Source organism: Ictalurus furcatus, chromosome 2 (genome assembly GCF_023375685.1).
Source record: "Ictalurus furcatus strain D&B chromosome 2, Billie_1.0, whole genome shotgun sequence".
NCBI classification, from domain to species: domain Eukaryota; kingdom Metazoa; phylum Chordata; class Actinopteri; order Siluriformes; family Ictaluridae; genus Ictalurus; species Ictalurus furcatus.
Window position 1 is genome coordinate 26641086 of NC_071256.1, and position 23021 is coordinate 26664106.

Consider the following 23021-nt stretch of genomic DNA (forward strand, 5'->3'; position numbering starts at 1 on the left):
GGGGAGAACATGCAAACTTTATTATTACATTATTATTGGTGAACCTCTGCCCATCTTTACTTCTGAAAGTCTCTGCCTTTCTAAGATAGTCTTTTTATATAATTTTACACAATCATGTTACTGACCTGTTGCCAATTAACCTCCAGCTGTTTGTTTTTAGTAACACTTACTTTTCCAGCCTGTTGTTTCCCCTGTCCCAACTTTTTTGAGACATGTTGCGGCCATCAAATTCAAAATTCCCTTTTTTTTTTAAATGGTATATTTACTTAGTTTAACCATTTGATGTGTTTTCTATGATCTATTGTGAATAACCTGGGTTTATGAGATTTGAAAATCATTGCATTCTGTTTTTATTTACATTTTACACAGTGTCCCAACTGTTTTGGAATTAGGGTTGTGTGTGTATATATATATATATATATATATATATCTCAGAAAGGTGAGTACACCCCTCACATTTTTGTAAATATTTGATTATATCTTTTAATGTGACAACACTGAAGAAATGACACTTTGCTACAATGTAAAGTAGTGAGTGTACAGCTTGTGTAACAGTGTAAATTTGCTGTCCCCTCAAAATAACTCAACACACAGCCATTAATGTCTAAACCGCTGGCAACAAAAGTGAGTACACCCCTAAGTGAAAATGTCCTAATTTGGCCCAATTAGCCATTTTCCCTCCCCGGTGTCATGGCACTTGTTAGTGTTACAAGGTCTCAGGTGTGAATGGGGAGCAGGTGTGTTAAATTTTTGTCATCGCTCTCACACTCCCTCATACTTGTCACTGGAAGTTCAAAATGGCACCTCATGGCAAAGAACTCTCTGAGGATCTGAAAAAAAGAATTGTTGCTCTATATAAAGATGGCCTAGGCTATAAGAAGATTGCCAAGACCCTGACACTGAGCTGCAGCATGGTGGCCAAAACCATACAGCGGTTTAACAGGACAGGTTCCACTCAGAACAGGCCTCGCTTTGATCGACCAAAGAAGTTGAGTGCACGTGCTCAGTGTCATATCCAGAGGTTGTCTTCGGGAAATAGACGTATGAGTGCTGCCAGCATTGCTGCAGAGGTTGAAGGGGTGGGGGGTCAGCCTGTCAGTGCTCAGACCATACGCCGCACACTGCAAATTGGTCTGCATGGCTGTCGTCCCAGAAGGAAGCCTCTTCTAAAGATGATGCACAAGAAAGCCCGCAAACAGTTTGCTGAAGACAAGCAGACTAAGGACATGGATTACTGGAACCATGTCCTGTGGTCTGATGAGACCAAGATAAACTTATTTGGTTCAGTTCAGAGCATGATTCCCTCCCTTCGGAGACTGGGCCACAGGGCAGTATTCCAGCATGATAACGACCCCAAACAAACCTCCAAGATGACCACTCCCTTGCTAAAGAAGCTGAAGGTGAAGGTGATGGACTGGCCAAGCATGTCTCCAGACCTAAACCCTACTGACCATCTGTGGGGCATCCTCAAACGGAAAGTGGAGTCGACATCTGTGATGTTATCATGGAGGAGTGGAAGAGGACTCCAGTGGCAACCTGTGAAGCTCTGGTGAACTCCATGCCCAAGAGGGTTAAGGCAGTGCTGGAAAATAATGGTGGCCACACAAAATATTGACACTTTGGGCCCAATTAGGACATTTTCACTTAGGGGTGTACTCACTTTTGTTGCCAGCGGTTTAGACATTAATGGCTGTGTGTTGAGTTATTTTGAGGGGACAGCAAATTTACACTGTTATATAAGCTGTACACTCACTACTTTACATTGTAGCAAAGTGTCATTTCTTCAGTGTTGTCACATGAAAAGATATAATCAAATATTTACAAAAATGTGAGGGGTGTACTCACTTTTGTGAGATACTGTGTGTGTGTGTATATATATATATATATATATATATATATATATATATATGTGTATATATATAAATAAATATATATATATATATATATATATATATATATATATATATATATATATATATATATATATATATAGTCTTGATAAACACATAAATTCTTTCCTACTCATAACCAGAAACCTATCAATTGAAAATTTTCCACAAACTCCATTATTTGGATATAAATTCCATTGTCGGTTGAAAATAAGTTGTAACTGAATGCAAATTAGAACTATTATGTCCACACCTGCATGTATATGTCTACTGTGACATACTAATTATTAATATGCAATTTCAGACTTAGCCCTGCAATGGACTGGCCTCCTCTCCGGGCTGAACACTTACGCCCAGTGTTCCTGGGATAGGCTCCAGCTCCACTGTCACCCTGACCAGGATAAAGTGCTTACTGAAGATGAATGAATGAATGAATTTCAGACTTAGCCCTGACTGTACAGCACAGTTGGTGGTTTATGGGTACTAAATATAATAATAGGGAGGTTCAGTTTTTCTAATGTCGCAAATATTCAATTCAATTTTATTTGTATAGCGCTTTTTACAATAGACATTGTCTCAAAGCAGCTTTACAGAAATATCATGTTCTATCATGTTCAACATTCTATCATGTTCAACATTATAATGCTGAAAACACCAACAACAACAACTGGCCCACATCCAGGCTGTATGTATCAAAATATGCATGAATCTGTAGACTGGATTCAAGCAATGAAGCATTCAACATTGGCCCGGGGCAGCATTTGTGCTCCTCTGTGCTCCTATAGTTTACTTTACTTCATAATTCTAGATCCGTTCTGAAAACAATGACACAGCTGGCTTCAACAAATTCCACCAAGCACAATTTTTTCAAGGCTGTGTAGCCTGTGAAGAGCAGCAGGAAATCTCTGCAATATATCCAAGCAACACTAAGAAGCCTCACCACCCAGCTACCACAAATCATGGACACAGCCAAGGTCAATGAACTAGCAGAATGGCCCACTCTCCAAAATATTAAAGAGCTACATAGATTCCTAAGGGTTGCAAATTTCTACAAAACATGCATTAGAAACTTCAGCTTCATTGCAAGCTGTCTTAAATGACTTACATAACCAAGCTGGCCAAGTTTTCCACACCTTAAAACAAGCTTTCACTACAACTCCAATTATAGCGCACCTTGATAAAAAAAGCAAACATAAAAGGCACACACCTAAGGCACACACCTACACACTTAAAAAAAATTTTATATGTTGAGTCAGATTTAAGAGAATTTATTTAGTATCGTTTAGAGTTTCTCATCAAAATGTGTTTTCATTGCTTATACTAAACTTAACTTAAACAAGTTTCTAATTACTAGATTGAATTATGCAGAGTGAGAATGATCAATTCATGTAGTATTAACGTAACCCAATTACATTATGAAATCTCGCACGGACATTGGCAGTATTATATAATCTACAGTATTAGATTAACACAATTAGACCATATGTACGTAGGAATATAGCGCTGCAGTAACCTGGCTGTTGCAGAGTACCAATGACTTGGGATCAATCCTTAGTTCAGGTGAGAGTGTGGAATTGAATTTTATTTAGGGCTTTGAAAAGACACAATCAAAACATGTTGAATGTATGAAAACAAATGTTGTTAATGTGACTCAATTCACTCACATGGAACCTATGTATGCATTTGAATTAAGTAAATTCAATTAGCCTTTTTTTTCAGTGTAGCAAGCTAGAAAAAAGTCATAGCTAACATTATATTAGGCTAAATTAGGCTGAATCCAATGTTATGCCTCCAAATAATGTGGTCAGTGGGGCCAGGGAATAGTACGCTTCTGTATTAGTTAGGTAAACTAGCTTCTTCCTGCACATTACATTTCTCAGAGATGTTGTAGTGGGTGTTCCAATATTTTTCAGTAGCCTGTCACAACTAGATTTATTAAATCATTTAGTTTTGCAACGTGTGGCATTGGTAACCATATTAAGATGAAGAAGAAGAAGAAGAAGGAGATGAAAGAGATGATGATGAGGATGATGATGAAGAAGAAGAAGAGGAAGAAGAAGAAGAAGACGACTGTGGCTTAGTGGTTAGCAGGTTTGCCTCCCACCTAAAGGGTTATTTCACATACCTTTTCAAACATAATCCTTCAAACTATTTAAATACTCTCATCATTTCCAGTGTGTGCAATAATATTTGAAGTGCAAAAATATATGTGTGCAATAATAATTGATTGGATTTATTATTAATAATAAGTAATAATAATAAATCGAGTTAAATAATAAATATAATAACTAATATTAATGCATTGTGATTTTCAGCACTGTAGCAAAGTAAAAAAAAAAAAACAACTTTTGAAAGTTTGTCTAAATCTAGGAAAAGTTTAAACATACACATTGTGCCCTTAAGCGAAACGTGAGCTAACGTAAACTATGCTTCACAGTAGTTAATTGTTCACTGTTCATCGTTTATTATTCATAATAATTATTCAAATAATTGCAATGGAAATATGTTTTCATCTTCCCTCTGCGCCTGACAGGGGCGGGGCTTTACCGGTCACGTGATTGTTTGGCCTGACCATCTCGTTTTGCTCGACTGAGGGGGAGGAGCCTCCAGAAATGACAAAGAGCTACGTAATGTCCCATTTGGTCGCGGGGTATTATTAATGTACGGAGGTCATTCAATATGGCGTCCCATTTTAGCGGTGTTTTACAACTAACTGATTTGGATGATTTTATTACACCGTCACAGGTAAACGTATAACAGCGCTTAGGTTTCATTAGACTTTTATCGTGCCTCTGTCTTCAGCTACCGAACTAGCAAAGCTAGAAGTTGCCTAGCAGTGGAGTTAGCTGTTATTGTAATAGCTGACTAGTCTCTAATTAGCTAGAGCATAGGGTGCCAGCACTTATTACCTTCGTAGCTTACCTGCTTTGGTGAAGAACACGCACGTACACACGTGTATTTATCAGTCAGTACACGTGAAACACGCCTCATTTTCTGATGGTCACAGATGCTAGGTCTGTTGATCAGTGTATGAAAAACAAAAGTAGGTCCTATAATGTTAGTTACATCGAACTAAATAATAATAATAATAATAATAATAATAATAATAAAAATAATAATAATAATAATAGACCATTCAATCATAATATTATGAAATTGGCTCTGTAGTAGCCTCTACATGTGGAGTTCAAGCAAAAAGACGTGTGTGTATGTGTGTATATATATATATATATATAAGTTTTGCTGTACATCTTGTGTTCAGTGAATTTACATTACGTTTACAAGTAATGAAAACGTAGGCTCTTGTGTTGCTGTGTATGGTGATGTGTTTAGTGTAACACATATGTAACCTTTATGAAAGATCAATTGCCTTACAAATGATTTCCACAGGAATGTGTGAAGCCAGTGAAAGTGAACAAGAAGCAGGGGCGATCTGTGGCCAAAATCCAAATTGAAGATGATGGCACTTACTTTCAGGTTAACGAGGTTTGTGGTATTTCTGTTATACTTCTACTTAGATTTCCCCGTTTTCTTGCCAGTTCCCGCCCGCTGGTTATCTCTCCCCTATCACACACCATCCAGAAACATTTCTTTGTTTTCAAATCGCTGGGATCGCCAGATCGTCTACACCCGCTGTCGAATAGGTCACTCCAGGATGACACACAAGTTTTTAATATTAGGAGAAGACGCACCAACATGTACCTTCTGCCAGAATCCATTATCCTTGAAACATGTTTTATTAGGCCTGTACTGGTCTTAACCCTGTGAGAAACCTTTTTAATTCAGTCAACACTCTGGAAGAAATTTTGAACAAAGTTAAACCTAATGCAATTTTAGAGTTTTTTAGGAAAAATAGATTTTTAAAACATTTATATAGAGTCCCTTAGACATTTCTCGCCATGAAAATAGCCATAGAAGCTGGCATGGCATTAAAACACAAACAAACAAACACACACCATCCACTAACTGTCTTGATTCAGACCTACATTTTGTTTCTAGGATGGTCAAATGCAGAGGCTGGAGAAAGCCAAGATCACTCTGAATGACTGTCTGGCCTGCAGCGGCTGCATCACCTCAGCGGAGAGCATCCTAATCACCCAGCAGAGTCACGAGGAACTATACAGAGTGCTCCGCCTCAATAAGGTAATGACGTATAACGTTTCATGCAGTTAATCTTAAACATAGTCTGGAAAAATGTGCATTACGCACTTGTGGCGGACTGTGGGATTCCAAGATTATGTATTGATGGATTGTTTGTAGTTCACAAACACGCATGGGGCCGTTTATTTGACTTGCATTCTATTACTCACACATTTGCGTTCTCTCCATGCTCTAACATACAATACGGAGAATTGTCACCATTAAGTTATGGGCGGTGCTTCAGGCGGTATCATCTGTAAATAATAAGATCATTTTAAAGTGTTTTTTTCTTCCTGAATGATGATCACCATGTGTACCTTACCTTAAATCAACATAAGATACTTTGCACAACTTTAACAGCATCCAAGAAGACCACCCTGAATATGTTGTTAAAAGCTATCAGATCCAGCTGAAAGAATGGATAAGTATATTAGTATAATATAATAAATAATATACGAAGTTGAAATACTTCAACGGATTAGCGTCCCTGTCAGCATGTATTCCCGCCTCATGCTCATTGTTCCCGGGATCACTGGCTCCAAATCCACCATATCCCTGACCAGTGTCCATGTCTATGGATGCAGTTCTGGAGTTGATTTGTGTGAAAATGCACTTGTATGCTGTATGATCTGTGTGGGGATCACTTTCCACGTGCCTAAACAGTTCCCTTCCCACCATTTCTTGTGAGTTTAGTGATGCTGGTTTTCTGTATTAACACAAATATGCTTGTGTTGCTGTTTTGTTAGTTAAGGAAATATGAGTGATGTGTCTCACTTTGCAGCAGAGTAGCAGCAGTGAGCAGAAGCTGGTTGTAGTGTCGGTGTCGCCACAGTCTCGTGCTTCCCTAGCCGCACGCTACTCTCTCAGCAGCAGCGAGGTGGCCAGGAGGCTTACAAACTTCTTCAAAAATCTGGGTGAGTGGTGAAAACTGGAAATGGGCCAGTGCTCAGAATATACAAATCTTTTCTACTCAGCGAAAACACTTTTGTCTGTTGTTTTATGGCTAAAAATAATAATATAGTTTAAACTTATTGGCAGCATTACTTTATGCCTTCAGGTGTTCATTATGTGTTTGACACTGGCTTCAGTCGCACCTTCAGCCTGCTGGAGAGTCAGAGAGAGTTCCTCAAGAGGTTTGCTCGGAAAGAGGAGGACAAGAAAGCCTTGCCCATGCTGGCATCCGCTTGCCCAGGTAACGAACAGATTTTCTTTTTCCTTAGACTCCTCATACAACTTTAGTAAACCAAAGAGGTCAGGCTCTACATGCACCATGTTTGCAGAGGTTAGATATAGTCATCAATGTTCAGATTAATGTCTGCCTTACTAAGGCTAAGATGAGAAAGTTGGACTAGGTCATTATGTCAGATCAGGGACACAACTAGATTCTGAAATTTTCTCTAAAGTCTGGTATTTTTCATCACCTAAGAACTGCCTATTTAGAAAGCGGCCATTTAACTGATATTGCAAATGATCAGACTGAGACGAATTTTCCAATCCAGCAAGTATATCTTAGCTGGAAAAGCTGATGTTGCAGTGTTCAAAAGTTTGTTTCCCTGCCAGACTTATGGAAGAACAAATGTGTGTACACACAGAGGTGGTATTTATTGACCAAAGTCAATAAATAGTAAATCGCTAAATAACTTTAGAGTTTATTTTCGATAGAACACGAATACAATCCTTTTACTCATAATATGACACCTGCAGCCCCTCCCCCTCCTCCCACTATTCACTCTCTCATTTTAACAGAGACTGCTCCGGTCCACTTTTCAGACCCCTTTAGCAACTTTTTTTTTCAAAAAAGCACCTCGTGACAAATCTAGCGACTTTTTGGACAAACATTAGCTACTTTCCGTAGAAGAGTGTCTCCAGTACTGCCCTGCTTTCCCGTCGCAGGCACACCTCTCTCTCTCTCTAACTTCTCTTTGAGTGATCATTTTACATGAAAATATAGCTGAAATCACAGCACAGCCATTGTCTTTAACTTGTGTTTATGGTGATTTTGTCAGATGACATCGTGGTTATAAATCAGGATTTTGTCAGTGCAGAGCATCAGCTTGGAAATGTCTTGGAAGTGACTGCTGGTGAACATGTAGTCTCTTAATGGGCTGCTTTTCAGTCACTATTTCATGCTCTTTCCATTGTCTGACAACAGAAAAAGATAAAATATGTAAACGAGAACAGCTTTACTGGGAATTCGGCTCTATTAGAATACAATATGTGAGCACAGAGAGTAGGAAAAAGGCAAACAGATGTAAAGGACTGACACTAGGCAGAATGCAAATACAACGCAACGATGTAATGAATATGCTAATTAGTGCATGACATCATCTAGCGACATATAGCGACTTTCCATTGAAAGTTGTTGGCAACAGTGCTCCTGTCACTCAAATGGAGTATACCGATGCTATGGTGAGGATGAAGCAGTGCCTGGGAAATGCAAATTTAGTCCAGCATGGCTGGAAATGGCGCCATATATAAAACTTGGTTGTTTATTATTATTATAATTATTATTATGCATGAGGAATAATGTCTTACAGTATAAGTATCTTTTCCTTGAGAACAGGTTGGATCTGCTATGCTGAGAAGACCCATGGTGATTTCATCCTGCCTTACATCAGCACAACCCGTTCCCCACAACAGATAATGGGTTCACTGGTCAAGAGCTTCTTCGGTAGTCATCAGGTAACATGTTTTTCACTCCTCCTAACTTAAGATGGAAGGCTGCTGGATTCAGTGTGTTCTGCATTCTTTGATTTTTCCTAAATCCTAATACAGTATAGATGATCTTAAGCGTATTGTTGCACAGGGTGTTGAACCACAAAAGATTTACCATGTGACCGTGATGCCTTGCTATGATAAGAAATTGGAAGCTTCCAGACCTGATTTCTACCTTAGCGAGGCAGAGACCAGAGAAGTGGACTGTGTCATTACATCAGGTAAGGAACGCTGTAATATAGGAGATGCTTAAGCTGTTTTTTTTTAGGCAAAAAGCTCTGTCAGTATGTCATTTTGTGAATCTGATTCATTTCCAGGAGAAGTTATGAAGATGTTGGAAGAGGAGGGTGTGTCTCTGAGTGATATAGAGCCAGCACCTTTAGATACGATGTAAGTTTCCATCTGTATAAATAAAAAACAGTATGGATTTAAAGAATAACTTCAGTGCTACAGCAGGCCTTTTGCAGTGTAGCAGCATGACACTGCACCAAGGCACTTTTCTGTTGAGTGACACCCTATATGTTGTGTGTTTTTATGTGTAATTTATGTGTGGTTGTGAGTGTAGGTTCAGTAATGTGGGTGGTGAGGAGTTGCTGTGTCATGCTGGGAGTGGTTCAGGAGGATATCTTCATCATGTCTACACTCGTGCTGCCAAACAGCTCTTTGGAGTTGAAGTGGAGGAACTCACATACAAAACCCTCAAGTAAGTGTGCACAGACCAAGGGAAACACGAGTATATAATGACTACCACTATATATTCAGTGCCCTCCACTAATATTGGCATCCTTGATAAATATGAGCAAAGAAGGCTGTGAATATTTGTCTTTATTGTTTAACCTTTTGATCTTTTGAAAGTCTCCAAAACAACAATCTGATGTCACCTACATCACCACAAGTTGTCTGGTAGTGTTTCATGAAAAAAGCCTCTACTCTCATCCAAAAACAAACTCAAGTGTCTTCAGTTTGCCAGACACTACTGGAACTTCAAATGGGATCGGGTTCTATGGTCCGATGAAACCAAAATAGAGCTTTTTGGCAATAAACACCAGAGGTGGTTTTGGCACACACAGAGAGGTAGCCATATGGAAAAGTGCCTCATGCCCTCGGTTAAATATGGTGGTGGCTCTTTAATGTTTTGGGGCTGTTTTTTCTGCCAGAGGACCTGGACATTTTGTTAGGATACATGGCATCAAATAGCAACATATATTAAATGAAAACCTGACTGCCTCTGCCAAAAAGCTTAAAATGGGCCATGGTTGGATCTTCCAGCAGGACAATGATCAAAAACATACATCAAAATCAACACAAAAATGGTTTACTGACCACAAAATCAAGGTCCTCTCATGGCCATCCTGGTCCCCTGACTTGAAACCCATAGAAAACCTGTGAGGTGAGCTGAAGAGAAAAGTTCATCAGCGTGGACCTTGAAATTTGAAGGATTTGGAGAGATTGTGTATGGAATGATCTCGGATCTCTTGCCATGTATTCTCCAACCTCCTCAGGCATTACAGGAGAAACTCAAAGGGCAAAGGGAGGTAGCACAAAGTATTGACTAATAGGGTGCCAATAATTGTTGCACACCTATATTTAACAAAGAGATTTTGCAGGTAAACCTGTGTTGTGTTTGCAATTGTTTGATATCCATGAGAGTATTTTTTGGGATTTTTTTTTAAACAAAATATCAAAGGTTAAATAATAAAGACAGTTTTTCACAGCCTTCTTTGCTCATATTTAGCAAGGACGCCAATATTAGTGGAGGGCACTGTAACACTTTTCATACATATACAGCTCTGTGTTTTACACGGTTCAAGCCTACAAAAATGCATAAGAGGGAGTAAAATATCTGAAATGCGTTTGAGAGATAACTGAATGCAGGTTGTTTTAATCAGTAAAAAAAAAAAAAAAAAACAATATTACAAAGATATAAAACAATGAAGGTAATAAGAATGAAGGAAAAAAATCCAAGGTTATAAGTATATCTTGGATAAAACAGCATATAGCGCAAACAAATTTCAAACTAAATGGCTTGATGGATGGATAAAAATGCGTCTCTCTTAATGCTGACCACATGTGAGTAGATCATGCGAGGTGTACGTTAAAAGGTCAGAACAGTGTCATAATGACTAAAAACACTTTTACTCATTATAGTTTTATAAGACTAACAGATGTGTGACTATTAAACCTGTGAAGTCTTAGTTGTTATTTAGCTGTCATGTTTTTACTCTCCATCTGTCCACGTTCATCTTGGTATGTTGCTTATATCCTGCATACCCATTCAGATTTTATTTCCTATGACAGAAATAAGGACTTCCAGGAGGTCATTCTAGAGAAAGATGGAGAAGTTCTTCTGCGCTTTGCTGCCACCTACGGCTTCAGGAATATTCAGAACCTTGTGCAGAAGTTGAAGAGGGGAAAGTCACCGTACCATTTTGTAGAAGTCATGGCATGTCCGTCAGGTGAGAGTAGTATGACTGATTCTGTAAACTGATGCGTCATTGATGCGTCGTTGGCCCGATTATTTAATGATTTATTTAAGTGTTGGTGTTGATCAGTCCACATTAGGACCCACTTCATATTAATGCGCTTTCTAGACATTCTAGCACAGGGGTGGGCAATCTTATCCGGAAAGGACCGGTGTGGGTGCAGGTTTTCATTTCAACCAAGCAGAAGCCACACCTGAATCTATTGAACGCCAAGATCAACTGATTAAACAGGTGGAATCAGATGTGCCTTCTGCTTGGTTGGAATGAAAACCTGCACCCACACCGGCCCTTTCCGGATAAGATTGCCCACCCCTGTTCTAGCATCATTACAACTGAATAGAGCAAAATTGACAGTTACCCCAAGGACTTAATCATTTAAAAATGTAAAACAAAGGCCATTCTGTAATAAATTATGTTGCATGTTACTCAAGTCTTTACAGGTGTGGTTTCTGTTTGGTTAGAATGAAAACCTGCACCTGCACTTTGCAGATAAGATTAGACTAAGGGTGTGCGATATTGAGAGAAAAAAAATGTTCTCTCAATATTTTCTGGGATTTTGTTGATAACGATAAGTAGACGTTATTTTGACATCCTTCAAAAATGTCTTTGTAAAAGTCTTGTATTGAACTAGCTCGCTCTTGTTAATAGGATATTAATTGTTGCTGACTAATGATATTAATGGAAACAACATATTTAAAGAGGTCTTTATTTATTTACTTAAAACCGAAGCATTGAAGTAAAAACAATACAAAACCCACCAGCGTTTATTCAGTCTTGCCATCTGTTGCTTTTCTTGTTGTAAGGTAATTTTTTGCAGATCAATTACGCTAAACTTTGCCGAGTGTGTTTTTGTACTGGTACCTTGGCTGGTTTAGACATGTCGTGGACAGCTGACTCCCGAAGCTTTTCATATTCTTCATGTTCTGTGTGCGGTTTGCAGGTGGTGAAACAAGTCAGTTGTCGAGCTGTCTTTAACGGCAACCGCTGTCCGACACAGTTGCAGATTGCCATCTTTTGAGCAACATTGGTCTTTTCAAAGCCAAACCACCTCCATGCGAGTGAGAATGACCCACGTCTAGCAATTCAATTTAATGATGTAGATTGTGAGGCTGGTGGTGTCTTGCATTTTTATCTCCTCATTTTTAACTTCAGTCTGATCTTTAACTGCATTTTTAGGCAGCTAATAGGCTACACCACGCAGTGAAAGCATGCACTCTCGATGCGCAGTAGTTTATTGCACTAGGCTACATCACGCAGCGAATGCGTGGACCCTCAATGCGTGGTTGTTTTTTTTTGCAACGTGAGTGACATACTTGATAATGTCAGCTCACACATCGTTAAAACAACAGTTGAGGTATTATCGTAGACGATACATGTCGCACACCCCTAGATTGGACACCCCTGCTCTAAAGACACAGCTGACCAGGAATCCACAAAGCGGCGAGTTAGTTACAATTAGTTAGTTACAGTTACATTTATATAGCACTTTTCTAGACACTCAAAGTGCTTTAGATAGTATGTGGGGTGTGGGATCTCCTCAACCATCACTACTGTGTAGCATCCACTAGGATGATGTGACTGCAGCCATAGTGTACCAGAACACCCACCACACACCAGCTATTAGTGGAGAGGAGAGAGTGATGTAGTCAATTCAGAGATGGGGCTTATTAGTGGGCCGTGATGGAGAAGGGCCAATGGGGGAATTTTGCCAGGACACCAGGGTTATACCCCTACTCTTTTACTGTAAATGTCCTGGATGACCACAGAGAGTCAGGACCTCGGTTTAACGTTTCATGTGAAAGATGGTGCTGTTTTCACAGTGTAGTGTCACCTGTACTGGGGCATTTAGGCCCCCCACACAGACCACAGGGTGAGCGCCCCCTGCTGACCTCACTAATACCACTTCCAGCAGCAAGTGTCTTAGTTTTCCCCAGGTCTCCCATCCAGGTACTGGCCAGGATCAAACCATGCTTAGCTTCAGTGGCACACCAGAATGATAACTGCAGGGAGATATGGCTCTGTTGTTAAACAGAGAAGAGTGAATTTCCTTCACAGCCCATCAAACTTTCTAATACAGATAATCTGTAGTTGAATTTGGTCATTGATTATGGGATACAAAAGCAAAACAACAGACATTGTGTCACTGTGTTCTGTTCTGTATGATGTTTGTGTACACAGGCTGCCTGAATGGAGGGGGTCAGCTGAAGCCTGTAGCAGATCAGTCTAACAAAGAGCTACTGCAGCAGGTGGAGGCAGCATACCGAGCAGAGCAGCCGTCTGTACCTGAGGAGGATCAGCGCGTCGCTGAGCTTTACCACACATGGCTAAAGAGTACGGGAGAGGAGAAAGCACGTGAGCTACTTCACACTCAGTATCACGCAGTGGAGAAAAGCACCACTGGACTTGCCATCAAGTGGTGAAGATCTGAAGCAGCAAAGTGACGCATGGGCTATACAGGGCAGTTCAGGGCAAGTGTTCGAGTAATGAGCTCATGATCACCATCTTGAGAACCTTCTTGTATCATAAAGTACAATCAGTGATCACGTGTAATTAAGTGAATGCTTATATGCACAAAGAAGAAACCGCTTTCACAAGCTCATTTATTTTCTGCGGCAATCGTGTACGAGTGCTCCAGTATTTCATGACAACTTCCATAAGTACAGGAATGAGACTGATGCTCCTCAAAGACATCCATTTCGAAACGAATAAGCTTGGGAATGCCTCGTATGTAAAACCTTATCACAGACTCTGCTGTGTAGCATTTGCCTGTGAAGCCTCCATACGCTGTTTGTTTGCTCCGTAGTTGCATCATATTGCGCGTGGAAACGAGTCCATAATTGGTCTGAACACTGGGAAAAAAAAAAAATTTAAGCACAAAATCTATTCAATTTATTACGATTATGTATCGTTAATTATTTTAGCTATAACCTAATCCATCCAATTGGCCAAAGAATTTTGCATTAGTTTTTTGAATGTTATTCTTGGGGTGAAGACCCTGTATAAATATAATGCAACATCCCTCTATCCATTTTCCATACTGCGTTTCCTGCAAAGGTTTGCGGGGAGCCTGGATCCAGTCCCAGGGGTCTATGGGCACAAAGTGGGGGACACTCTGGAGGGGGTGCCAACCCATCACAGGGCACAATTGCAGACCCATTCACACACTAGAAACAATTCAGAAACTGATTCTTTTAAGTCTGAAGTAATTTCCCCAAATCTTTTCCCACATTGAATATTAATGCCAGAAATGAGAAAAGTTCTCTATTCCTCTGGGTGAAGTACTTCTAGTTCTATTACTCAGCTGACTCGTACATCATACGAGGAGAGTGATCAGCATCATACTCAGCACAAAATGAGTGGACATATGCCATTTCTCTGAACTTGAAAGACCGGCATTTTATGATTTTAAATATTTCGTATACATATGAAAAATAATTGTGACTAGAAGAATCAAATTACTCTGCTTTGTGTTTGCAGGTACTTTTGAATAATTTACAATCTGTTAAGAAAATATGCATGAATAAATGATCACATGTATTTAAGTTATCTTACTATATTTATTTAGGAATTAATTACAGAATATGTTTCTCAATAAACACTTTTTATATTTAATTGTAGCTTTATTGATTAAGCATCCTTTTTGTATTTAAGAGGTAAAAATTTTTGTAAACAACGAAAATGAACATGCCTTTGAAATGCAGTTCATAAAAGTTTTTGTAAATTATTTATATTATTTATTTTTTTTACAGTATCATTTAGGTAATTAGTGCAAATATGTGTAAACAAACATAAATCATGTTGACTGAAATGAATGCCTCCTCAGTGTGAAAAGATTATATACAGAAATCCATATTATAACTTATGTTTAACATGCAGTGTAAGAGGTACATTAAATCATGTTTATAATCATGTTCTTTCATAATGGCACTACTTCAGCAATAAACAGTAGTGCTCTCAGTGAGTAGCTTCAGCATGGTCAGTGTGCATTGCAGTAGTCCAGTGCTCTGTTTAAGTGAGTTTTGGTCTAAGCAGACCCCATTCCACAGCGAGCATGACATGTGGGGGGATGCGCTCTTTGGGCTTCTTGAAGTTGTCCTTCTCTTTTCGTAGCACACGCAGAACCTCGATAGGGTCTGACTTCCCTGTGAACTTCTGCACGCCCTCCTCGCTGTCCAGGTTATACAGATAAACACAAAAGACAATAACATTACAGATACAAGTATACACAAGCCCTGTATTTATAAAAAAAACAAACAAAAAAAACACTTGCATAAAGAGTTGTAGATCGTTTAAAGAAAGTACATCTTATGTCAGGGTCACACTACAAGATTTATACAAGCCTCACTATTATGTCTTGCATCATCCTCCAGTCATCAAACCCCAAACTACAAGATTTGCCAAAAGTTAAACACCACACACTTTCAGATTAAGTTCTAAAATCTATGACAACTAGACAGTCAAATGTCTCTGGGGGTGAAATCTGGAATAAAGATGAGAAACAAATGTTTAACCCAAAACAATATGGAAATGTGTTTATTTAGACTAATTTCTTGCTGGCTAACCTTGCCTTGGCCGTCTGCCTGTATAGATTAAGACTATTCAAGGAGCCAGTTTAACAAATGCAGCTGTGAACACAGTCACTTGGCCTAAAGATGTTTAAAACCTCACCCCTGCACCATCACATCATCAAAATAAACAGAGCACTACTGTATACACACTGTATAGATAACAGCGGCTTAAAAATGTTTAAACCACGTAATAAAAAGACATCAATAGAAAATTTAGCAAGTAGAAGGGAATACTGATTATTTCCGATGTAGAGGACAGATCAGTCAAGTAAAGACTGATCACGAGGCTTGTGTTTAAATGCCTATAGTAACGTTTAGCTCAGGTGATGCGACTGATGTGGATGATGCTGATAAAAAGTGATAACGACATTCACACATCATTTATAAAGTTTCCCCACTTATAATTTGACACAAACTTTTTCCATAAGTAGATTATACGCTAAAGTAGCGGTAGGGTGGAGCGTCTTTCAGTGGAATTGGACTGGAATTTTTAAATGCTGTTTTTCATCCTTTTTCACTTTTCTAAACTTTAACCTGATATAACTTTACTTCTGGTAGAACCTATAATATAGTAGAAAATGTCACAGTTTGACCACATGGAGGGTTTTCACAGGCTGCCACATGTTTTTCCACTTATTTTCACATATAAAATCAGAAGTGATCAAAGCCTTTATGGTCACTTTTCATACAGCTTTTTTCAAGAATTTAAAGCTGGCGAATTACAGCCAGGTCCATTAGTGTTTGGACAGCGACCCCATTTTTGTCATTTTGCCTCTGTAATTAATTAATTAATTATTAATTCCTTAGATTTATATAATGCTTTTCTAGGCACTCAAAGTGCTTTACATTGTATAGGGGGAAAATCTCTTCAACCACCACCAGTGTGTAGCATCCACCTGGATAATGCACCAGAATGCCCAGCACACGTCAGCTATTGGTGGAGAGGAGAATATACACCACCACAATGGATTTAAAATGAAGCAATGAAGATGTGATTGAGGTGTAGACTTTCAGCTTTCATTTAAGGGGTTTAACAAAAAGATTGCATTACCTGTTTAGGAATTACAGCCATTTTTTACACTCTATTTCCACAGGCTCAAAAGTAATTGGACACTTGACTGATAAGCAGTATCATGGCCAGGCGTGGCCTGTTTCCTCTTTATTTCATGACAAATTAAAGCGATAAAAGGTCTGGACTTGAGTTCAAGTGGTAGCTTTTCATGGAAACTCAATAATTGAAGCCTGTGAAAATGTAGGGACTGTGTAAAAAAAAATGTCTGTAGTTCCTAAACGATTAATGCAATATTTTTTGTTAAACCCCTTCAATTTCGTCTCGATTGCTTCATTTCAAATCCACTGCGGAGGTGCACAGAGGAAAAATTGCGAAAATTGTGTCACTGTCCAAATACTTATGGGCCTGACTGTATTTCACTCTGCATGCATTCACTTGATCTGGCCAGCCTGCATTTTTTAAATGCTAACACCAAGATGCACTTACGAGAGACGGAGGAATGGATTGTACTCAAATTCCTCCAGTAACGTTGACGGCACCGTCGGCTTGTCATCCTCGTCTCGTGCCTAATAACCAACTAGCCACATTTTAAAAACTGCATGCAACAATCTTCAGGAAATGTTGTGTGAACTAAAGTATGCATTTCATTGAGATGAGCACTGTAAGGGAAAAGGCTGACTGTACCCGAGCCCAGCTAAGCTTCTCCTTCACCCTCTCGTTCTCTGGTTCCACCAGCATTGCAAACTTCAAGTTCTTTATTGTGTATTCGTGACCACAAAAGACCTTCTGAAAAACAAAATACTTCGTGTGAGTACAAAGAGTGTGAGCTTGAGTAGAAACATGAAGTGGTGTAAATTCCAAATTCTGACCGTTTCTTTTTTATTTCTTTAAAAAAGTGGAATCAGTGACGTACTGTGTCCTGAGGCAGGGTTCCCAGCACCTTGGTCAGGTTGTGGTACATCTGCTCTGCCGTTCCCTCAAAGAATTTCCCACAACCACCCACAAACAGTGTGTCCCCTGATAATCAGAACAGACAGGACAAGCACTCAGACTTGAACTATCACACTCACTCACTTCAGTAACTACTTTATCCTTGGGTCATTCCATCCTAAGTGGTCGAGTTGCTCGACCTAGGAGCTAGGACCATCCTGAGCTGAGATACAGAGGTTTCTGTGAACAGCTGTATAGCCTAAATTTGTTTTGACAAATTTGTCATGACACAAAGATGGCTGTTGTAGTTAAACCAAGTAAAAAAAATAAATAATTTTTTGCAATGCCAATACTTAGAGGTAATCATACAAAAATTTGGAAAATTTAAAACAATCAAGCAACCTGCATTGGACCACTTCAGATGGAACAACCCCCCTGTCAGGGTCACAGGGCGTGAGGCCCCCTGGAATACACCCTGAATGGCACACCAGTCCATCATTGCACAACTTCAAATATCAGCAGTTCTTTGTACTTTAACTGGAAGTGAACTTCACTCTGAACTTCCTGAACAGAAATGCTTACTCAAGGGAAAACATCATGCACATGACCACTGCAAAACCAGAACCCACATACGAGCTAATGACAAGAATAATCAAATAAAGGCACATACCAGTGAACACAGCAGGGGAATCGGGGCAGTCGTCTTCCCACAGGAAGTAGCACATGTGTCCAGAAGTATGGCAAGGTGTGAACAGGCACCTCACATTTATAGTGTTAAACTAGAGGGAAAAGATAAATCGAGAATCTATTCACAGTTATCTTTCAGCTTTGTATTCTGTTGTACTGCTTTACCATGCTGCATTACGAGTATCTTTTAAATGTACCTCTGCTGACTTGCATCCACTATTTCACTTTAGGAATATCCTTGTCACCATCTTTACGACTGATGTATTACTTTATCGGCCCAAGTCAAGTTTGCTAGAGGACTGACGAATCTACTACCTTGCAGGGGCAGAATTTACTGTGGAGGCATCATGAGCCGACGATCCTGCTTCCTTTTCACAACAGCTAAATATTCACAGCTATTTGCTTTGTGATTATTGAACCTTAGCAACAAGCACAATGTGATAACTACAGGTGTGCGCTGGACTGTTTTGTTTTTTCCTTTCTCTTAGAAATTCTGACCAATCCCACCCACAGTTATTTTTGTTCGGTATAATTGGTGATATTTTGTCTGTTATAGGTTTTAATTTTCCCAGCGACACTAACCAATATAAAGCTCTTATTAAGGATGACTAAATGAACTCTCAAAACGTGGGACACAATCGCACACACTCTCAAAAACACCTATTCACACACCAATCAGCTTAAATGGATGTCTTTGGATTGAGGGAAGAAACTGGAGTACCCAGAGCACAGGGAGAACATTCGCAGGAATCGAACCCCCAAGCCTGGAGGTATGAGGTGAACGTGCTAACCACTAAGCCACGGTGTGCCCTCATGACATTCAATGTCATGCTAATGCGATCCAGCGCAGAAGTAGTGGAGATAGAAAATGTTCCAGAATGCAATGCAGCTATACAATGCAGTTGCACTGAATTATGGCAGAGTTTGTTATGATATAACAAACACGATGATGTTTATGGAGGACGGAGGTATTAGCATGGAACCTGATTTGTTTGAGCAGAATGTACAGATGTGGAGGTGAGAGAGCTGGACAGACTAAAGGACTAAAGTGTTGCTGCACCAAGTTGTTTTAATAGAAATGAATTCGCACTGGAGCCACTATGTGTGAGCTGTCAGACAGCATTGTGTGTAATGTAAGAAACTGATAAACAAAGTGATAATAGACCAACCTGTCAATGAAAGAAGTTTCAACCAAAATGTCAACTCAAACACTGATTATAAATATTGAGAAGAAAATCATACCCGTATTCCTCTGATATTACACCCAAGAAAACTAGAAACACTCATTCTCACATGCTCATGCCACAAAGACTCATTTCTAAACACCTTGCATGCTTCTCATTTTCACAGATACCTTGAGCTCCTGGCCATTAGTAACTTTGTGGGTCAGTCCTGTGATGCGGTCGTCTCCTCCATACACTCGTAAATCAGGGAGGTCCTTTAGTAGAGCATCATTGCCCCGTGCATGGTCCCTACACAGTGTACATCACACAACACACCACTGAACACAAGGTCACACATTCAGCCTCAGGATGCTTGGCTTCAGGCGCGCGCGCGCACACACACACACACTGCTGCGAGATAAATGTCACCTACCAGTGATGGTGAGTAGTTAACACTGCTGTGAGTCTCACTCCTTCTCTGTTCACTATCTCCAGCAGCTGTCAGTGAAACACATCACATGGCTGAAACTGAAAGTAGTGATTTATAAAAAAGCAAAACAACTTTCAGATTGCTCTCTTACCCGATGAGGTACAGCAGGATCTACAGCAATGGCTTCTTTACTTTGTTCATCTATAACCAAGTACATGTAGTTGTCCTCCAAAATGGAAATGACCTTCACTCTCATGGCTCAAGGCACTGAGAAACGTAGTTAATGTTAAACATTTAACATTAATCTACCTTTAAAAAAAATAGCATTAAACTAGTCACTATCACTGTTCATATTCAGTCAAATAGCATTCACTTGCTGTTGACTAATACTGGCCGAAACCTAAACGGCTGCCTTCTCCCTATACAAGTGCACTATATGCTAAGGTATGAAATAAGGGCTTATACACTTCATATAGTGCACTTCTCGTCCAATAGGAAGTCGTTTGGAATTCAGACACCGAGAGACGTCACGCTTCCGGGATCGTAGCGGTACAGCAAGTGAAAGAAACTCAAGAAATGCTTTAACTGATTCGTCTAGTATTAAATAATTCACATAATGTATTTTATATGATTAAAATATATATTCTCATCCTGTAGCCCGGATAGTATACTGTAGTCTGTCTGGTGCATCAGCAAAAACATTCCCCAGTCAAGGACCATGGAAATTCTCTCTCTCTCTCTCTCTCTCTCTCTCTCTCTCTCTATATATATATAGTAAAAAAAATAGTATATAAAAATATATTTTAAAATAAAATTTTACTATAGAATATATATGTATATACTTTAAAAGTACTATACTTTTTAATACTAGTATATTTATATACTATTTTTTTTACTGTATATATATATATACTTTAAAAATACTATATTTTTTAATACTAGTATATTTTTATAGACTTTTTAACTGTATATTATATATATATATACACACACACACAATATACTATATATATATATATATATACACACACACAGAGAGAGAGAGAGAGAGAGAGAGAGAGAGACTGGATACATGGCTAATTTACATATGATTTAATATCTTATTTTGATAAATATCAAAAATCTAAAAGGTGTGCGTCAGTTATTTGTTTGACTGTACATCATTCCCTTCAAATGCTATTGAGATTATGGCTATTTTGTGTATGGGCCCATTCTGTAGTGAAATTCATGTCTAATTTAAATGTGATTTAATAGCTTATTTTAATAAATATTAAAAATCTAAGAGGTGTGCATTATACCTGACACCTAGATGAACACTTTCCAGTTGGATATGTGACTGTAAGTCATTCCCTTCAAATGCTATTGAAGTTAGAACCGTGTTTAACAATGTCGTGTATAATTTTAGACACGGTCCCTTAATTTCCGCACTTCTGCGAATGTCGAACGTCCAACGTCAATCCAACTTTATTCCAGTGAGAGACTGAGAGACTATCCTTGACTGGGGAATGTTTCTGCTGCTGCACCAGACAGACTACAGTATACTACCCGGTATACAGGCCGTTTTGCGCTTCGTTCGCCGCTCAGATGCGCAGTATTGAGTCCCCAAATATTCACGATGAGATTTTAAACATACAGTACATTTACGTTTCCTCGCAATAGCTTTGACGTCTTCGTTTCCTCTGTAAAACCCTTCTTGGACCCATGTCATTGAAAATCAAGTGTACACCTTACTTTCTCATATATACACACACCATATTCTATGCAATTGCTCTCCGCAATACTCTCTAACTAATCACGAATAAAATGAACTGCATCCTCAAGATTACAAAACTCATTTAAGCAAGTACACACACACACACACACACACACACACACACACACTACCCATCAAAAGTTTGGAGACACTCGACTGAATGTTTCTCGTGATCTTAAAAACCTTTTGATCTGAAGGTGTATGATTAAATGTTTGAAATCGGTGTTGTAGACAAAAATATGTGTGCCAACATGTTCATTTCTTTCATTAGAAAACTAACATTTTATATATATATATATATATATATATATATATATATATATATATATATATATATATATTGTAATGGATGACTTATATTCCGAAAAAAAAAAAAAAAATAGCCAATAAGTGTCTAGCATATGTGGGAACTCCTTTAATGCAGTTTAAAAAGCATCTCAGGGAGATTCCTCAAGAAATTGGTTGAGAAAATGCCAAGAATACATTTCTGGAAATTCTAGGCAAAAAGGGTGGCTACTTAGTATTTTATCAACTTCAAAATTATTTTGGATTTTTTTTTATCACAACATAATTCCCATAGTTTCATCTGTTTTTCCAGAGTTTTGATGATTTTATTATTATTCTAAAATGTGGAAAAAATAAAAATAAAGAATGAGTGTGTCTAAACTTTTGACAGGTAGTGTGTACACAGAGTGGTGTGAAAAACAATAAGCAACCTCTGTGATAAGGGTCTGCAGGTTGAAACACCTTGTTGATGAGAGAGGTCAGACTAGAATGCCCAGACTGATGAGATCTGACAGGAAGTCTAACTCAAATAAGCCCTCTTTACAACCGCGGTGAGCCAAAATGCATCTCAGCATACACAAACCATCAAACCTTGAGGTGGATGAGCTACAACAGCAGAAGACCACATCAGGTTGAATGTCTGTCTGTCAGGTAAGAACAAGAATCTGAGGCTATCTTGGGCACAGACTCACCGAAACTGTAAAAAGACGAGAAGATTTATTTTCTAATGTTCAACTCAGCCTCAGATTCCTGTTTTTCTTCTTCTTCTTTTTCTCACAGTTGAATCTGAGTAAACAGTGTGTGTCACCCAGAGCAGTGGTACCTATGGGTGAAGAAGCACTGCCCTCTCTATAGGGGAACAATAGCTTCACACACGCAAAGCAGTTTTGAAACTGATCATTGGTACTGGTTGCCTAACTATGTATTTATTCACCACAATAACGTACACACAGCAAACAAATACAT

The 23021-nt window shown here is 38.9% G+C and overlaps 2 protein-coding genes across 4 annotated transcripts; one reads left to right on the forward strand and one right to left on the reverse strand.

Moving 5' to 3' along the window:
• Window positions 1-4491: 4491 nt before the first annotated feature.
• On the forward strand, window positions 4492-14839 carry narfl (nuclear prelamin A recognition factor-like). The gene is made up of 11 exons (XM_053611734.1): window positions 4492-4634; window positions 5280-5375; window positions 5889-6032; window positions 6811-6943; window positions 7087-7221; window positions 8593-8711; window positions 8836-8965; window positions 9062-9134; window positions 9310-9447; window positions 11043-11200; window positions 13406-14839. Exons 1-11 carry the CDS (start codon window positions 4569-4571, stop codon window positions 13645-13647), a joined length of 1434 nt encoding a protein of 477 aa, XP_053467709.1. The 5' UTR covers window positions 4492-4568; the 3' UTR covers window positions 13648-14839.
• Window positions 14748-22956, reverse strand: LOC128599792 (hydroxyacylglutathione hydrolase-like protein). Of its 3 annotated transcripts, XM_053611746.1 has the most exons (9): window positions 22647-22956; window positions 20169-20776; window positions 20021-20085; window positions 19779-19896; window positions 18408-18516; window positions 17721-17824; window positions 17492-17593; window positions 17294-17384; window positions 14748-15395 (listed from the first exon to the last, which is right to left on the reverse strand). In XM_053611746.1, the coding sequence occupies exons 2-9, from the start codon at window positions 20271-20273 to the stop codon at window positions 15160-15162; spliced, it is 930 nt and encodes a 309-aa protein (XP_053467721.1). In that variant the 5' UTR covers window positions 20274-20776; window positions 22647-22956; the 3' UTR covers window positions 14748-15159. The 3 variants fall into 3 exon arrangements, with proteins under 3 accessions (XP_053467721.1, XP_053467730.1, XP_053467738.1); XM_053611755.1 differs by lacking the exon at window positions 22647-22956 and having other exon boundaries at window positions 14757-15395; window positions 17294-17373; window positions 20169-20749; XM_053611763.1 differs by lacking the exon at window positions 14748-15395 and having other exon boundaries at window positions 17290-17373.
• Between the last annotated feature and the right edge of the window lie 65 nt (window positions 22957-23021).